Genomic DNA, 18,363 nt, shown 5'->3' on the forward strand with positions numbered 1-18,363 from the left:
AAACCAAAGGGAGGGCAGTGGGAAGTTCATCCCAAGGGCTATGAGCGAGCATCGGTTAGAAGCCTATCTTTATACCTAGGTGTCCGATAAAAATGTGTATATGGATAGGTTACTGAAAGGATGGTGGCTTGTTGCGGTGGCGGGAATGCACTAACGGTCGACTGTTCACGTTTGAAGCTAGAGGACGTTGAAAACCCTTCCACGACCAATTTGGTAGAATCATGATGCATACAGATCAGATAATTGACCCCTGGCAAGCGGTTGTCGCCCTCGCTCTGTATTGAATGCCAAAGCCATCTCGCTGGGCCGCCGATACGTATACCCCAGGAAAGCGCCTTTCTTGCGGATCTCCATAACGTTTTTGCTCATCTGTTGATCACGGAGAATTTTGTCGCGAGGCCGCTTCTTTTCCTTCTTCTTTGCATTGTCCTTGATCTGCTCGGATACTGCGTCTGGCGTAGCAGCGACGCTTCGTGGCTCAATGGAAACATTTTCATCGGGGCCCTGAGCAGGAGTAATGGCGTCTGGGTCTGACCTAAGAGTGTCTCCATTGTCTTCCGATTGACGGGCCTCAGCCTTACCTGGGGCATTGGCGGCTAGCTTTGAGTCGTCAAAATACCGAGTATCTTCCCAGTTTCTGACCCTGGGGATGATTGGTGGCTGGCACAAGTGAAGATCCTGCCATCGGATGCCTCTGAAGAATGGGTGGACTTTGATGTCCGCTGCATCGTTGGGATATACGTAGTAGCTGGCGATGTTTCGATAGCGCGAGTCCATAGAGTACAGCATCTGATTTGAAACGGGCCGAGAGGTTAGAAAGTCATTGGCCTGGTATTTCTGGGAGCATAGACGGTATTGACGCTCTTGAAGAATACGAGTAATAAGATCCAGGGCATCTTGAGAAACCATTCTGTCAGATGCCCTGTCTATCGGAAACTGCAGAGTTCGAGCGTGTTGCTTCAAGAAGGTCAGACTGGGAATGGCACAGAGTTGAGAGGGATATACTTTACCAGAATTTTGATCTTGGTGTCATGCCGGCTCTCGCATGCAAATGGGGTGCAGCCATATAGACACTAAGAAACCTGTTAGTCTCGATTTGCACGAAAAGAAGCCAACTGCCTTACTTCGTACAGAATGATACCCAAGCTCCACCAGTCACATCGCCCATCATACATTTCGCCCCGAATAACCTCGGGTGCCATATACTGACTGGTCCCAACAACACTCTTGGCGAATCTGCGTCTTCCTTTGTTGTCACGCCAATCCAAGAGACCGGAAGAGGGAGTCTGCTGAACTGAGTAATCATCCAAGGCGTACAATTGCACGTCAGCCGGAAGATCATTCGCCTCGAGAGACTCCTTCTGATCCTCGGCATCACCCTTAACCTCGATACCGAGCTTCTCCAATAGGGAATATCGTTGGCTGTTGTAGTAAGCTTGATCATGCGACCAATGCCCATTGAAAGCCAACCCAAAGTCGGAGATTTTCAGATGGCCCGAGGCAGAAATAAGAAAGTTGTCGGGCTTCACATCACGGTGAATCCAACAAAGCTTATGCGCCTCCTCAATGCACAGGATCATTTCAGCAACATAAAATCGTGTCCAGTCTTCGCGAAGTGTGTCTCTGCGAATCAGAAGTCCCAAGAAATCTCCACCAACCATGTAATCCATCACCAGATAGAGATTGTTGGCATCCTGAAAGCTGGTGATCAGAGGAACAACCCAACGAGAGCTCTCAGATGCCACAAGAAAATCCCGCTCGGCTCTAATGTGTCCTTCTTGACAGTTCTGGATCATCTCCGTTTTTTTGATAACTTTCATGGCGTATACCTCTTTCTTCTCTCCAGTCATGTATCTCCGTCGACCTTTCTTGGCCCCCTCCATAGCAGATTTCAATACTCCAAAAGGAGTTTGTTTTGCAGGAGAATTGCTGTCAGCAGGGTTCAAAGGATATTCGTCGCCAGAACCGTTTAAATCAGGATGATCTGGCCGCACCAAGCGCACAACGCCAAAACTCCCTTTCCCAAGCACCTTGATAGACCTGTATCCAGCAATAGAGATTGCATTTTGAGTACAGTATCGATTGGACTTGAGCACTCGGCACTGTCGCAAATAAACATTTTCGCGTAACACCCAATTATGGCGTGTCACCATTCGCTCCTCTGCCGTGAGGTCATAGGTGTAGATATAATGTTCTAACTCGAGTTGTCGCTCCTGACGAAGATCTTTGTTCTGGAAAATTGAATTGAAATAGAGTTCCAGATACACCTTTGCTATCGAGGTAGCTTCCACTGTCTTGACTGAGGGTATGATGCTGATTGTTTTTTCAGGAGTAATTGCGGTCTCATTTATATCAAAGACAGAAGGCCAATGTGATACCGCCGTCTCGTGCTGATCATATATTTTGGATCGATTTGACAAAGGAGATGGCACCCCTGATGTCGGGGGAGTGGACTGTTCACCACGGGGGGAAGAATTGCTACCTAGGGTAGAAGAAGGATCTGAGCTATCGTTAGCTCCGTCGACCTGGTTGCTCAACTCATCTGGAGCGGGTGACACTGAGCGAAGAATATTGGGTCTCGCGCAAGGATTCGTACGGCGAATAACAGTGGGCTGGCCGAATGCCAGAGAGATTCTGTGCGAAAGACGATCTGCAAATTTAGGAATCGGTTGGCCTTCTTGCTCAATGAGAGTCGTTGTCAAAGGATCTTTCCCATTTGGACCGTGCAGGTCATCTCTAATGGGCTGTTCACCATGGGTTTCAAATAAAGACTGAAGATCGGGAAGAGGCTCAGAAAGATAAACCGTGCCCTCGATCGATGGACCAAGAGAGGGAGTCATAGGAAGTGGTTCACTCTGTGATGATTCGACCAGAGTCCTATATGCACCTGATGAGAAGGGGTCCCAACATTCATCGCCAGTCCGCATGGAAATGCAACAGTCTGTCTCGATACTTGGCTCTTTGATACCTGCAGAAGATCTTCAGAGGAGCCCTGGAAAATACATGACGTTGCTTACTCTTGGAAGAAGTTCGCAATCCCAGTAACAATAGAATCTTCGAACCACTTCGGGTCAGGCATGCTCTTAAGCGCTCTTTGCTTTCAGGAATGATTGGTTCTGAAGTTGGACTCTCCGAAGTGCCTGACTCGATGGGTGATGTATCTTTCGTAGATACGACGACTTTGGCAGGAATCCGGAGACCGAAAAGGCTTCTTTGGGTGGTGTCTTTCTTGAAGACAATCATCTCGATAAAATGAACGGTGGATGATCAAACCAATTAATGATAGAATGATGCACAATCCAAAGGAGCAGAGCCGTGAAGTTGCATGATGGAACAGGAAATCACGACCAGGGCAAGCACAACCCCGTGACTCTCCCAAGTTAATCTCTCCCCCGTTGTATACGAGGCTACCACATAAACCAACCACTTACAGTGCGCCACAAACAAATAATAAGCAAACAACCAGTAGCTGCATATGACTGCAGGAATCCACTGGTTGGTTCACTGGCGCCTCAAAGCTGACACGCAGTTAGTTGTCATGACAATCCCCCATTTCCCCACCACTTAAATGCTCGTTTCACCACCTACTGTAGTCTGCCTTTTTCTTTCTTGACAACAACTTTTCAAAATGATCACCCCAGATTCAACACCGTGGGAGATGCTCGATCCCATCTCTGCTCCCTCAGGCAGTGAGCTCTACAAAAACAACACTATCTCCGAAGACATGTCAGTGGAAGTGGGATTAGAAGGCCAGCCACAGCCTCCTTACAGTCATGAGTACACTAGGTCCTACCCTATCCACCCCAAAGCATCAAGCGAGAATAAAAGCGACAGTGGTTACTTGAGACCGCAGACGCAGGAGCGAAACCACATGCTGGTAGCTCGACAGCCAAGACGTCAGCTGGCGCCGCACAGAGAACGTATCGATTCAGAACAAACACAGCAAGAAACCTCCATTCAACCTCCATATGAACAACAGGGACTTCCTTATCAGCCCCCATACAGAACTATGCCAGAGTTGTCTATCTCGCCCGAGCCAGTGAACCTCCCTTGGCCTTACAGTCCATCCCAGATGCCTGTAGCTGCTCCACCGCGCGATAGGCAAAGACAGCATAGTTCGATGAACCAGGGGAACTCTCACATGGTAAGGCCTAATCAAGGCACTATTTACCCAAGATATCAGTCCTCATCCGGGAGATCAAGTCCGACAATCTGGCCACAGGATCGCAATGCACCTTCCAGCCAAAGAACTATATCTCTATCCGAGGCTAAAAGTCTAAGAGCCCAGATATCATACCTCCAGGAGAAAGTGATCAAGTTAGAAGGCAAGCCCATTGATATAGAGGCGTCAAAGTATCAAATTCTCTACCGAATCGAGAATGATAACATATCTCGAGGCATGTACCTAAGGATGGATAGCGATGAGGACTTCAAAACTCCGTGGATGGGAACATTCACAGATCCCCCCGAAGTCATCCACAGCGCTATGGGCTCCCCCGTCTACGTTGTAATGACCGATTGGCCAATTTTGAGCTCTACCTGGCTTTGAACAAAGACATATCATTCGTGGTATTTCGAAATTTTAAGAGGACAGTCGAGCGGCACTCGTTAAGAGCGAAGTATGGGAAGCCAGAGCCATTCAGCGAGAACATTCTTCCTGTTTCAGAGTATCTCAAAGAGATATTCGAAGAGATGCTGAGTGGTCGAGAGTTCAAGTCTATGTATAGTGGTTACCAGGCTTCCCGAGAGGTCAAGAAACCCTATCTCTTCGTCTACCACAACCGATCCAAAGTGGCTGATATGAGGGAAGGGCTGAGCTCAGCAGCTCAGCAGCAATTGGATCTCTTCATGGATTATGTCCAAGCAACATGTGGCGAGGAGTATGCTGTCGCGGACAGTCTGCTCAACAAGGGCCGCATTCGCCCGGAGTATGTCCCATACTTGTTCAAGCCCAACGATGTCTTGATTTCCAAAGACAACAATGAGTACACGGGATACCTCGCGCTAGACTGGCCGTTTCAAGACGAAAGATATTTTGGATCTGAAAAGTCTTCCCTGTGGAGAGTCAGGGGCCAGACATGGGAGTTTGACGGCAAGTTTTGTAGAAGATGGGACATACTGGAATTTCAAACGTCAGAGACACAGCTTGCCGCAAACAAGTCACAAAATCGACGCGAGAATCCCATTGATGATCCAATGCTTAACTCATACAGCCAGAAAGCAGCTGGCGACTCACCCTCAGCTGAGAGCAATTCGAACAAAGAGTGTGCTATTACTGACCTTGCTGTGTTCCCGATCAAGCACGCATCAAGTGAAATTTTCCAAATGCTTCAGAGGCGTGGAGAGACCTTCTGGAAACTACGTGGACATCGATATGTGTCTTACCATGCCACAGAAGAAGAAAACTTCCAGACCATGGTATGTAATCGAGTGGCATTCAAGGTGTTATAGTTGGAAAATATAGACTGACCAATTCATTTAGGCCGATGACCGATACATCATAGACATGAAAACGTACAAACGATTGCATCCACCCTCGAATGTTCAAATTGAATACAAAAGCTTGCTTGATGACCGAGCCATGGCCAGGGAGTCACCCCCAGATGAAACATTCCAATTTTTGATGCCCCCCAGAATTGTCGGGTTCAACCTTCGCCGAAAGAAGTGGTTCAAGCTCTGCACCGACCGCATCTCCGATGTAGTTTGGAACAAAGAAGCATTCAAGAGCCTGGCCCTCGAGTCCAAATCTCGGGACTTGATCCAAGCACTGGTCACTAACCACATTGAAGCTGAGTACTCGGCAGATTTAATCGCAGGAAAGGGCAACGGTCTCATCCTGCTCTTACACGGTGGACCAGGAACAGGTAAGACACTGACTGCAGAGAGTGTCGCTGAAATTGCAGAGCGACCTCTCTATCGTGTCACCTGCGGCGATGTGGGCACCAAGCCTGAAGAGGTCGAAAAGTATCTCGAGTCTGTTCTTCACCTGGGCAAGATATGGAACTGCGTCGTGCTACTTGATGAAGCCGACGTATTCCTTGAGCAGCGGGGGATGGAAGACCTGAATCGGAATGCGCTCGTATCATCATTCTTGCGAGTGGTAGAATATTTCGAGGGAATTCTCATTCTGACCACAAACCGGGTAGGTACATTTGATGAGGCGTTCAAATCGCGAATTCAACTGGCACTGCACTACCCAAGCCTCGACGAGGACCAGCGACGTCTCATTTGGGAGGCTTTCATGGAGCGGTTGTGGAAGTCTGAACCTAATTCTGTCAATATTCATGATCTGCGCATGAATTTGGATGTGCTCAAGAAGGAGAGTTTGAATGGTCGACAAATCCGGAATTGTATCACCACTGCTCGTCAATATGCTAAGTGGCAGAAAACATTCCTCACATATGAACAAGTCAAGGATGTAATTCAGGTGTCAGCGCGGTTTGATGCTTATCTGGAAAATCTTCATCGTCCATCTACGCAGACTTGAAATCCACAGAAAACTGGAGCTGAGAATGAACATGGGGATACGACTTGGGTTAGGAAATACCAGAATGTGACAGAAGAATATTGATCTTGGAATACAAGTTGCTAGAACTCGCATACCGTAGTATTTCTTGTCTTAGAAGTTATATGTAGAAGGATCATTAGGGAAATTTGACAAGGCCTAAGAACAATAATCAGTGAAGAATACAAGTAGAGACAATGTAAACAAAAACATACCCACGAATCAAGCTGAGCCCACCACATCGATCCCTCAAGGCTTTCAAGAAACCCTGCATCCTCCCCTGCAGTCATCTCCAGATCGGTGGGCTGCATCATCCCTGATATGGAGGCCATGTCCACCGTCTGAGTATCAAAGGGCCCAGCCCCGTGATAACTGCCATCTGAAGATGCATCAAAAGCATCATACCTACTGTGGCAGGGAGTTTTAAAGCCAGCAGCGAGCTCATTCGACCCAATCTGTCGATGAACCTCCTGGCGAAGCTCTTCAAGAATAATTCCATACCGGCGACTCGGACAATTCTTCCGCGTAGCCTCAGCAAGATGTTGCTGACAATTCTCTGCGAGAGAAAATAGCTGCCGCGACTTATCCGGGTTACCAGGACTTCCAGCAGAAGAAATCGAAGCTCCGGCTGCTGACCCTGGCCTCCCTCCTAGTGATCCTCGATGCTGTTGAATAGTATGAATATAGACTACCAAGATCGCACAGAAGCAGACGTAGTGCGTGAACCAAAAAGATTGAATCAGGACGCCTTGTTGCGCGAGACTATCAACTATCGTCATGATATCTTCGGCGGCTTGTATGCATTTCTGCACATGGGAGCTCACCATTGGGTGTGGAACTTTGGGTCGGCGGCTTAGGTCTGTGAAGTCTGTTAGGAGGAATGAGCGAGTGACGTGAATCATCGCGTGTGAGTAGGCGAGTTGCAGGACTTGGCTTTGTCGGCAGAGGGGTGGAATCAAACTTGATGGACGAACACTGTTGAATAATGGTGGGACGGTTTCTTTCCATTTCTCAAGTTCGGAGGTTAGCCTGATGGCGGTTTCTAGAGGCGAGTCGCGTGTTGGGGTGTTTATGCTGTATAGTTGTCGTGATATATCGCCTAGGATGCGGCCAAGTCTGTTTGGTTTAGACGTATATCTCTGAGTGGGAGTATACAAGACTCACCGGTAATGAAGCACCGAGGCAATCATCATACTATCAGTAGATCCTGTGCGTTTTGTTGGGTCTTCTTCCATTAGGTCATCGTCGTTCATCTCATCTGGTAATTCTTGATCGATATCCTCATCATGTAACAATCGAGGTCGTCCAAACATAATGCTGAGATATTTGTCTAGAATGTAGACACTCCAGAATATGCGCTTGCGCAGCTCCAGTTCCAAATAGGAGTATGCTTTATTTGATACTTTGGCGGGCATTTTTCTATGCAACCCGAGAGCTGTCACAGCCTGCATTGTGGTTCCAAAAGAGTACCAGCATTCGTTGGCCCGCGAAGATGACAGTAGGTAAAGACATTGGCCCAGTCGAGCTTGAATAGTTTCCAGCCGCGGTGGTCCAGACTCGAGAGAGGTCATGTATTTCGAAGCGGCATACCAGCGCTCACTGCCAAATATCAGCACTGTCCAGTCAATCTAGTTTCCACCCAGAGTATCTGCACCTTTCACTACGCCCATTGGGCACCCCATCTGGCCGAAGCTCTGCGTACAAAGTACTCACGGCAAAGATGATGAGAACCACGGCAGTGCGAGCAACCATATTTCCAACTGGAAGGTTAGAGAGCGAGATATTACTCCGATAAAGCTGTCTAGTCCAATCCTCAACATTGCCTCTATGAACAAAGCGATAAGTCACCATGGAGAAATCGAAGTAGATACCGACCAATTCCATGGCCCTCTTGAAAGACGGCAATGAAAAGTCCACTTCTGGAGAATTACAATATGGCTTATCACCAAACATAAAGACAGCCGTATTCCGTGAGGACTCATTTTGAAGTTCATCGGGATAATGCGTGGTCTCATCCTGGTGCAGACGACTCCATACACGATTGATGAACGACACACCGGACGCAGGGCCGAGATAATTGCCCTCGCAGTCCGTCGATCCTGGTTCAGGCGAGGTCCGCAATGACAAAGCACGGTGTTGGCTCGGGATAGGAAGTGATTTGCTGCTGGTCACGGCCGAGTCTCTTGTACTTGCCCGCGTATGGGGGCTGCCGGACGCGCGGGCAGCCTCCGACGTATGCCGGCCCGTTGGGGTCGAGAGCGGGCTGGGTGATGCAGGTAGAGGATCCGGCGGTAGACCGCGCGAATAAGCGGCATTGTACTTGCATGGTAGCGAGAGACGTGTACATCGCGTGCAGGGAAGCGTACCTGTACAGCGGGTCTTCTTTACTTTGCATGAGTCACAGGCTCTTGTAATTTTCTGGCGGGACGCAGCTGTGCTCTCTTTAACCAAAGATAGCTCGGAAGCCTTTCTCTTCCGACTGGAAGGAGATATCAAGTTTGTTGGCGCAGTCACATTCGTTCCATCTTGGACCCCGGGTGGAGGAGTATCGTCCGAGATCACGCTAGCCATTGCCAATACCAGCGCGCCAATCGCGAGACGATGGGTACCAAATTCTATATAGCGTCTTGCGGGAAAAAGAGGTGGAAAAGGGAACGGGGAAGTATGCGAGGGGAAGAAAGATCTCGGCGAGACTCCGGTCGGGGCACGGATAGCTTCCGGGGCCGAAGACCCCCGAGCATCTACAGCTGGAGATCACGTTTATGAAGGGCATACGCACTTTAGGCCTTGGTGCTGGATATTTCTGGGAGAGACATACCGGGGTTGACAAAGTATATAGTGATCAGGAGAAATAGCCGGCCTCGAGGGCTCTATGTTCGCGGCTCCGAGCAGCATCTATAGGATTTAAGATCACATAGGCCTATAACGACGATATTTGATAGCATTTCATGTTCTATGTGAATAATTTGGAGACATCTCAGCAGCATCAAACCCTGTCATCGTGTTGATTGGGGTTGTCCAAGTAAAGAAAAGACTAAATAACACCGTGAAAGCGTATCACTCAAGATTTTGCGAGTTTCTTCATGCGCCTGTAGTCAAAGTAACTTGATCGGATAGCTGTGAGAAGGTGCCATAGGCATATCAAGCTGATTGAAAACCTGCCATGAACTTGTGATCATCAACGATTGGCGCATCAAACTATTTCGCGCGAGGAAGACGTGGCAAGGGCGAGAATAGGAGCGCAAACGCATATCAGGCATCGACGAATGATGCTGGTCAGTTGATGGCTTGCTGTAGGCTTGTTGAAACAATAGACGGGAGCCATTCGTATACATCACTGAGAGTAGACTGGAGGGACCCTTGATTCAGCTCAGATCATGCAGTGCACCATCCTTGGTGGTTTCAAATACTTGTTTTTCTTTGGGGGTATAAGGTGGCGAAATGATCCAATGTCCCAAGCCTCTGTATGTATATCAAATGGTATTTTTGATCGCGAGCTCACCGAGACATATGATCGAATGACGGGGGTGAATAAGGATATGAGCTTCATCCTTGCCGATCGATTCTTGGAATCTCGAGGTCTAGAATTCGCTTTGGGCTGGTTTGTATAAAGAAAGGTACAAGGCTAGGGCTGGCAAAAAAGAAAAGCAACTTGGTTTACGCTGAATCTCAGTATGCAAGATACGGCCATGCAAGCAAAGATACACTCAAGAATCAGGCGCGGCTCTGTTTTCCAAGTGACTTGCTTCGGCCCTAATCAGAATGAACGCAACGCATATGACTATAAGGGCATCACTTGAAGATGACCAATCACTTTAGTCCAATTTGCCGAGAAAGCAATTATCTCAATATCCAAATCGTTGACTTGTCGACTTGCCCAGAGGGCTCGAAGGGGAGCGGGTCAGAGGGAGGATGTATGGGAGAATATGGCGCTGGAGCATGAGTTTCAAGAAATTCATGCGATATTACCCGAGAACCGGGAGAATCCCAGTCAGCGAGGTTGGTTGGGGTTATAGTAAGACATGTTCGGATTGGAACCCTGGTAATCGGTCTCTTCCCCGTTTTGAGACTCATTTTGATGAACCTGCAGGATGCTGTTAAGCAGATCTCGCAGGTGTTCATGGTTGGCTCCAGATCGGATGGAGTCGGTAATCAGTTGGACTGCCGCAAGATCTTCACTCCCGATGGTGTTGATGAGATCGTCGGTGAGAGTGCGGAAGTAATCCAACTGATCCTGCGTTTTCTTCGCCGAGGCCTTGCGACGTCTGTCGTTGGCTTCATCGAAAATGCACTCGCGATTATGAGTTCTGCATTCATCGCATAGAGGATGACCGCTGCACTAATCAGAAGATGTCTGTCAAATTTCCTTCGGGTAACGAGTCAGGGCAGATGGGAAAGTGATGTACCCTCGTGCGACGTTTTTGACACTCCGTGCAGGCCGTTGATACTCGTTTCATGCGTCTGTCTTTGTCGTCACCTCCTCCTGGACTTTCTCCTCCTGCACCGCCCCCGCCGCTACCTCCCATGGAAGTCCGCGGTGCGAGAGGCCGAAGGCCTCGAGATACATCGGCCATCAGGTCTGTGCGGAGTGACAGAACGGCTAGAAGAAACGGGGCAAAATAATCAGATCAAAAAGGAAATACTCTATCTGGGCCATCCACCATTTGACAGCATGATAATAAGCACAAGCAAGGAAATTCCGTCGACGATGGATGGACCACGAATTAGTGCAAATAATAGGGAAAGAGGGGGCCTTGGGGCCACGCTAGTGATATGCAGGAAAGAACCTCTGCCTAGAGACAGCGTGGAGGAGAAAACATAGGACTAGCGAAGGGGGGTTAGGGGAAATAAGGAATGGGGAGACACGAGGGATGTTGGCGTGTGTGGCGGGTGTGGGCCTCCAGACGCTGACATTCCCAAATAAAGGCAAGTCTACCTAGGTAAGGACCGAGCAGTTTTCAGGAACCGAAAATGCAATTTGGTCCATCTAGTGTAGGCAGTCCAATAGCCACAGGGGAACTTGGGAAAGAGCCACCTGCGGCTTTCACAAACCAATGATTGATTCCCAGATAAACCAATCATATAGGGAGAGAGAGCTATTGACGATCTTCTTATAAAGCCTGGATTTCGCAGGATCATAATGCCGTGGAGGCTTGGGCTGGTTGAACCTATCATATAGAGTGGAAACAAACTCCGGAGCACTCGTCATAACACGATCCTGTCTTGAACCCCCGACTTTCCTCCCAAATCCGAGATAGAACAGGACCCGATCAAGTCAGGGACCCAATGTGGAGGGATGCTGGCTGCTCGGGCCTGGACATCAAAGTGGTTTAGAGGGCACGGTCGAACCCGTGACTCGCACAGGATCGCTCTGCAGAAACCAAGCACACTAAGCTAAGAATGGAGTCGAAATCCACTATTTTTCCATTTTCCTCTTTCAGAATGGGAATTCGAAGATCTCTTGTGTTGAAGAAACCATCTGCATAACTCGGTACGCAAGGTCCCGGAGAATTCATCTGGCTCCAATCCCCCACGCTCATCAATCTTCCAGTTTGGCCCTTCTACTTGTACCGCAACCCCCCTTGAAACATCGCCACCTCGAGTTTATCCACCGAGTCAGACCCCACTGGAGCGTGCCGGGCCCACTGTGGCTGCTTGCCACTCTGCACCGAGCACTTGTGACAACTTCACCCTCGAGCTGCATGAGCTGGCTTAGATCCCCTGCTACAGTGATCTATCTATACTGACTGGACCATCCGACCAGAGGTAAGCCGATGCAATCCATGCTCATCCACGCAGCACACGGATTTTCTTTTTGAAATGCTGTGAGCCACTCCCGAACTTAAGCGTCGAATGATAGCTAACGGCCATAAGAGGGGGGCTGGGGGAGATTCGCCACCACCGGCGCAATGATAGCCAAAAAAAGGGGGGCTTTGGTACCCTTTCCGGCTCGTGCTGTCAAACCTACTGTACAATCTGAACATGGATTGACGTGTGGCTTGTGAAATGTCGAAGTCGACTGGGTTAGATTGCGTGCGTGCATTTTAATCCAGGTCTCATGTTAAGATCGACTGTACTCCGTATGCCGGGTCTCACCTCTCATGGATCGAAGCCTAAACGCTTATAACCACGACAGTACAGTACTTTGAGTATCTGCGATCCACGAGAAGCGCGTGGCTAGCGTTTAGCATGCAGATTAAGTTGCAAGTGACACTTGCTCAGGAACACCCGTGGATCGCACTAAGACGAAGCGGGAAAGAATAGGGCCAACTTTAGGCCCTATGTCCAAGTACACATTTCGTTCATGCTACTCCATTGCACTGGGAGTCTAGGAGCCAAAACATACCTTGACAAACCCCTGACTGGAGGTTATGTGAGCCACATCTTTCAAATAAGGAAATGCTCGAGGCAATCCATTGTTCATGCACTCACCGCATCCCACAATGCATGGATACACGATGGACAAGGGCTAATTGCAAATGAAGGGCCCAAGAGCCGACGCGACTTCTACTAAACGCTATAACCTCACCGCTAGCAGTGTCAAATATCGGTGCGGCTGTCACCCTAACGTCCGAGGATCTCGGGGAGAATACTTCCGCGCCATTCACGACGATTCGTTTCTTATTACCGCACAAACCCTAGCATTGGTGAGTGCAACCTGACCAATGACACGGCCCAAGCTACCCAGACTCCAGTAGACTACACAGACCTTTGTCTACAGAAGGAATGGGTGCAGTTCTCGGTCTCTCCACTGCCTCCACCAGATCCTTATCGACCATTGCAGTGATGATGCGCCTCGGCACTCTACAGTACGTACGTGGCTGCCAGCCCAAGTACCCAAAGTACAGAATAGTAATCTCAAACGCAAGAGAGAGGGTCTCCATGTCTCCGAACAGAGCCGGCATCCAGTACTCCCACCAAGGCCACCTGGCCCCAGCGGGGGCCTGTACATACTGTATCTCCCGCTCTCGCTCTCGCAAAAAAAAAAAAAAAAATTATATTCTACACCCTGATCGACTCCCCTCCAATCGCTTGTAGGCTGCGAGGTGTCTCTTGGACGATCACCAAGAAGCGGTCAAAATGCAATTCGCCACAAAAATACTTCTGTCAAGGCCTAGACAGCTACAGTACTTCCACCGAGTGTGGTGCTCGGTGATGCTCACCAAACTCCCTTCCCCGCAAGCCTTTTAACCGGTCTAATATGGTCAATGAGCTCTGCAGGTCTCTGTTTCGCACGGTACTGCCTCTGAGGTGCATTTCTTTCATTGGCGCGGGCTATATCTCTCGCCCGGTATTCAGAGCGAGCCTCGCCCGCAGCCACTTTTCTCGAACCACACAGGCGGGGCATAATTTTTAGTCTTTTGGATCTGTACTGTAAAGTATGCCCTACGATACATTGGACACGCTCCAAAAATTACAACCCCCCGATGCCACATCGATATGCTCATAGAAGTTTCTACCGTCAATAGCCATATTACTCATGTGTGTTGGTCTATGGATTAACCCTAGATCTTGATTCATGGCTAATCTATAATATAAGTCCACCTCAGAAGGGAAAACAGGAAATTTGGACGAAATAGGAAAAGAATGGGAGAAATAGGAGAGATACGAAGCTCTCACTAGCGTTGCTCATGGAGACTGCATTTGCTAGAATCGTTGGCGGCATGTATATGGGGCTAATATGGAGCCAATAAGTAATTGTTCAGACTTTTGCTGCTTGACTGTATAACAGTTGTGTTATTGCAGAGCTTACTCTAGGACGGAGCACACAACCATACTTCCTAAATTTCACCCTCCCGATTGGAAGCTCATATCTTCACCTGTCTTACCCCCAGTACACTGTAGCTTCCTTCGCTTCCGTCGAATCACGACTATCTGTAAGATCTGAACCCAAATAAAGAACACTGCTGTAAAGCCACGACAAAACTGCTCCACATTATCGTACACGCTACCGTATATGTACTACTGCGCAGTATACCACACTAACCGTATAGAGCAGCTCTAAAATGCATTAATTGCAGACTGATATTGATACGGGGATGAATCTATTCATCCCCTGTAACGGCGATCTCGGAAACCAACCGGGGTTCCCTAAACAGGCGACAGCGAAGCCCCTGTCTGATTTGAGTTTTTGGGGGTGTTTTTTTGGGTTTCAGATCAAATCCAAACTGCAATCCGAATACCCACTCGAATACGAGTGTCTACGTTGCTTTTTCTTTGAAAGGGCTAACACTGGTTCCTGCTGTACATGAAATTTGTGTCGTGGCTCGACTGCACATGGGTCACGAGGGGCTATTATTTCTTTGTTTTATATACCCATGTAGGTGCTGTACTTCCAAATACTAGTAGACTAGTGGAGCACTGTAGATTCAGGGAGGAGTCTGTGTTGTCGTTGTAGGGTTCGGTCAGCAGTGCAGCTGCAGAGGATCGAGATTTGATATTGATGCAGTTCCCGTATACTCCGCACAGAGGACAATATGGCCAGTTACTGTAGACAATTTGGAATACGTATCGTCTATTTTCATGGAATGAGTCACGCTAATGGTTCTGTTGGCTTTGTGTGCTTTGCCAGATAAAGCGTTACATGCATGCTGGCGCTATGATGCAGGGCCCCCTTGGCGCTAGTCACCGAACAGACAAAGGAGTGCGAATCGGCTGTACATCTTGCAAAAATATAGACTCGTCGAGACTAACAGGGTACAGCATAGTAAGGTCCATAAAGCGAATTTGAGCAAATAGGATTAAAGCAGTCAGGGACTTGAAATTGGTATGCACAGGAAGAAATATGTACTGTGAAAATAGAGGTTATGCCACCACACTAAGACGAGTAAAACTCAAAATAAAAAGCCATGTTCGCATAAAACATAGAATAACGGGACTGGGATATCAGAAAGAAAAAAAAAACAGCCCGGCTGCGTGCAAAGGTGCCCAAGGTCCTTCAGAGTTTGGGTGATCAGTAGATCGGACGACCCTCGTCCCAACGACGGGATTCTCTCGGACTCGAAACGGGCTCCGCTTTGATTTCGCCCGATGGGGTATGAGGGTTCACGGCAGTATTATCAGACGGCGAACCAAGGGAAAAGCGTGTACTCTCTGGGCGGGAAGTCGGCTCCGGAGAACTGACGGTGTTGATCCCACCGATCCACTCCCAGGATCGGGAAACATCGCCGCTACGTCCTTCACGGACGGCAGCGCGGACATTGGCGTTGCCTTCAACAAAACTTTGGACACGACGCCATAGCTCCTCGCGGCGCTTGCCTCGAAGCTCAAAGCGAAGGACATCGTCTCGAAGTTGGCCAATCGCAATGTAGGGCTCTTTGGCGTTGCCGTGGGCATAAAGTGCAGCTTGGGTGGAAAGACGGTCGAGCGTCGTAGCGACCAGCTCTGGTACACGGGCAATATCAGAGCGGCGGGCTAAGACACGCGCGCGTGCATAGCCGATGAGACCGATGACCAAAATTAGAAGTGAAATAGGGAGTCGATACGCGACGAGAGCGAGTCGGAAGTGACGGCGGATAGCACATGTGATGGGGAGGCGTGCGATGGAGGTAGAGGAGAGGACGAGGTCACCGGAAGGTCTGTAATTGCGAAGGCACCTCTGTTAGTTCCGGGACACAATGTCAGAACCAGATCTTTGTAAGGAACGCCGTGGAGTTCGGATATCCACAGCGATAAGCATAGCTAAGGAGATATGAAATGTCCTCCTGGTTTGAGAAACTTACTGCTTGGTCTTGCTGACAACTTCATCTTTGTCCAGGACTTCTCCAATTGCGCCCTTCCAGAGCTCATCGAACTCGTTGTCACTCAAGCCCTTGCGGCGCTTCTTAGCAATTTCTTCTTTGAGGTCGGTCTCGCTGATGTCAGGAGAACGAGCATCCTTGCCATCTTCCTTCAGCTGACCACATTCCCACTTGGCACGGCGCTCGCGGAGCTCCTCAACGACTTTATCAGCGACGGCCTTCACACGGCGCGCCTTTTCGCTGTCGGGTTCACATGTTGGTGGCAGGGGAACAAGGCCTCCCAAGGATAGAGGATGGGGCTTGAGGAGGAAATCATTCTCACAGCGGACCTCAAAGTCTGGGTAGCAGAAGGCATGGCTCGGGCACGGCTCGCATCGAGGTTCCAACACATTAGCCCACTCGGGAACTTTGGTCTCGGCTAGTGACCAGGTGGGCTTTCCAAGGCCGCAGTACCCAATCTCAAGCTTCTCACGGCGCCACCAGGCCCCGAAACTGCCGGCCAGCAAGAGAATTACAAGCCAAGGAGCTATCCGGGCCACGGCTCCCTGCTTCTGGGGGCGCCGTCTGACTTGGATCTGCGGCGCATACTGTTCATTCTCCATGGCGAGCTGCTCTTCAGGTGTGAATTCTTCGCCGGCGCTCATGTCACTATCTTCCTCGTCCTCTTCCTCTTCAGAATCTTCTCCGCTTTCCTCCTGCGGGGGCTGCAATTTAGAAATAAAATCAAATGATTCCCGCTTAGGAGCATGGTACCCATCCTCCTGCTTCAAGCTAGAAGGAGTAGCAGACTTCCGAGACCGAAGCCCACGACCCCGAGCCGGGCTTTCAGTAGATAAGCGCGAAGCACTCTTCCGTCTACCATCATAGCTCGCCCGAGTGCTCCTAGGAGTTTCAGAAGGGCTGCCACTTTGGAAAGGATTGTCATTCGTGAACCCAGTTTCATCGTGAGGTTCCGATTTGATACCAGGAATGTAGTCGTCGGCCTCAGTAGAAGGCAGAACTTCACTACGTCGGACCTTCCGCGCCGTAGATTTCCGAGGCGAGCCACGACCAGCAGCAACCGGGGTAGCCAGCATGTCGTCGTTGGTTTCCGTGTCGGAGGCGCGAGCATGCTTGCCCACTGATCGAGCAACACTTGTCCGCTTCGAGCTCTTAGCGGCGACAGGAGTAGCCGGGGCAGTTCCATCGTCGAAGTCAGCCGTCGAATGCCGGGTGCTGCGTCGCGATGTGCCCCGCTGTCCACGACTTGTAGATGCGACCGACGACGGTGTCGCTGGTGGAGGCATGGAGTCCCTGTCGTTCGCGTCGCTAGCCACGGAGTTCTCGCGGCTGCTCATATCTGTGATTCCAGCACTTGTACGTCGGACCCGTTCGCGGTCGCGAAGGATCTTGCGCGCTTGGGGGAGGACCTCATCTTGGAGGATGCCGATCAGTTGGGCCTTCTTCGCTGAGGCAGGGTAGGCGATGTCGTGGTTGACGAGGATGGATCGGAGACGGGGGACGGTAAGTGTCGTTAGATCAAAGTCTGGATAGAGGTAATCCAATTCGTCGGCCATTTTTGGCAAAGCCCGACCACGGACTGGATTAGCGACGTAGATATTTTGTGACGAGCGGTATTGAGCGTGTAGCGCGGTAGATGGCTAGGTGAGATTTCAATATTCGAGTGAAATGCCACCGATCGCTCCTGTTTCAAAGTTTGACTGGGGTAACAGGGATTTTCTGTTGTTTTGGCCGAGGTGTAATAACGCTTGTCTGGCTCGTAATGTTGGTAGCCAGGGCAACAGGCGGGGCGGGAAAATGGCCCAAAGCGTTTCAGGTTCAAAACTAGCGATGACTTCTCAAAGAATATCAGGAAGAAGAAGGTAATTCTAGAGGATGCCTGTGGTTGAATTCATCTAGAAGTTGAGTGTCAATATGAGAAAGAACAAGTTGCCAATGACGCAGCAAAAACAATACTCACGTGACCGGTCTGTTTTGAGTATACTCCAGCGACATTTAGATATTATATAGCAAATAAGGCTTCTAGATAGCTTCATTGAGAGCGGGAGAGAACAAAAATGTAGGATCAAATTCTATCTCAATTAAATAAAGAGTACTTCAGGCAAAATGTTCATGATT

General features: G+C 49.4%; 5 protein-coding genes across 5 annotated transcripts; 1 reads left to right on the plus strand and 4 right to left on the minus strand.

Moving 5' to 3' along the window:
* Positions 1-219: 219 nt before the first annotated feature.
* On the minus strand, positions 220-2,840 carry N7511_001588 (uncharacterized protein; the record flags this gene model as incomplete). The annotated part of the gene is made up of 3 exons (XM_057124013.1): positions 220-957; positions 1,011-1,073; positions 1,125-2,840. The coding sequence occupies 3 exons, from the start codon at positions 2,838-2,840 to the stop codon at positions 220-222; spliced, it is 2,517 nt and encodes an 838-aa protein (XP_056989746.1).
* Positions 2,841-3,628: 788 nt separating this feature from the next.
* Positions 3,629-6,487, plus strand: N7511_001589 (ATP-binding protein; the record flags this gene model as incomplete). The annotated part of the gene is given in 3 exon segments (XM_057124014.1): positions 3,629-4,471; positions 4,483-5,418; positions 5,483-6,487. The coding sequence occupies 3 exon segments, from the start codon at positions 3,629-3,631 to the stop codon at positions 6,485-6,487; spliced, it is 2,784 nt and encodes a 927-aa protein (XP_056989747.1).
* A 132-nt stretch (positions 6,488-6,619) lies between these two features.
* On the minus strand, positions 6,620-9,076 carry N7511_001590 (Zn(II)2Cys6 transcription factor; the record flags this gene model as incomplete). Its single annotated transcript, XM_057124015.1, has 4 exons — positions 6,620-6,664; positions 6,721-7,621; positions 7,670-8,104; positions 8,160-9,076. The coding sequence occupies 4 exons, from the start codon at positions 9,074-9,076 to the stop codon at positions 6,620-6,622; spliced, it is 2,298 nt and encodes a 765-aa protein (XP_056989748.1).
* A 1,420-nt stretch (positions 9,077-10,496) lies between these two features.
* On the minus strand, positions 10,497-11,079 carry N7511_001591 (Zn(II)2Cys6 transcription factor domain-containing protein; the record flags this gene model as incomplete). Its single annotated transcript, XM_057124016.1, has 2 exons — positions 10,497-10,844; positions 10,912-11,079. 2 exons carry the CDS (start codon positions 11,077-11,079, stop codon positions 10,497-10,499), a joined length of 516 nt encoding a protein of 171 aa, XP_056989749.1.
* A 4,379-nt stretch (positions 11,080-15,458) lies between these two features.
* On the minus strand, positions 15,459-17,801 carry N7511_001592 (putative sister chromatid separation protein (Src1); the record flags this gene model as incomplete). The annotated part of the gene is made up of 2 exons (XM_057124017.1): positions 15,459-16,083; positions 16,228-17,801. 2 exons carry the CDS (start codon positions 17,799-17,801, stop codon positions 15,459-15,461), a joined length of 2,199 nt encoding a protein of 732 aa, XP_056989750.1.
* Between the last annotated feature and the right edge of the window lie 562 nt (positions 17,802-18,363).

This window comes from Penicillium nucicola (assembly GCF_028828085.1).
Source record: "Penicillium nucicola strain IBT 29836 chromosome Unknown utg000001l, whole genome shotgun sequence".
Taxonomy (NCBI): domain Eukaryota; kingdom Fungi; phylum Ascomycota; class Eurotiomycetes; order Eurotiales; family Aspergillaceae; genus Penicillium; species Penicillium nucicola.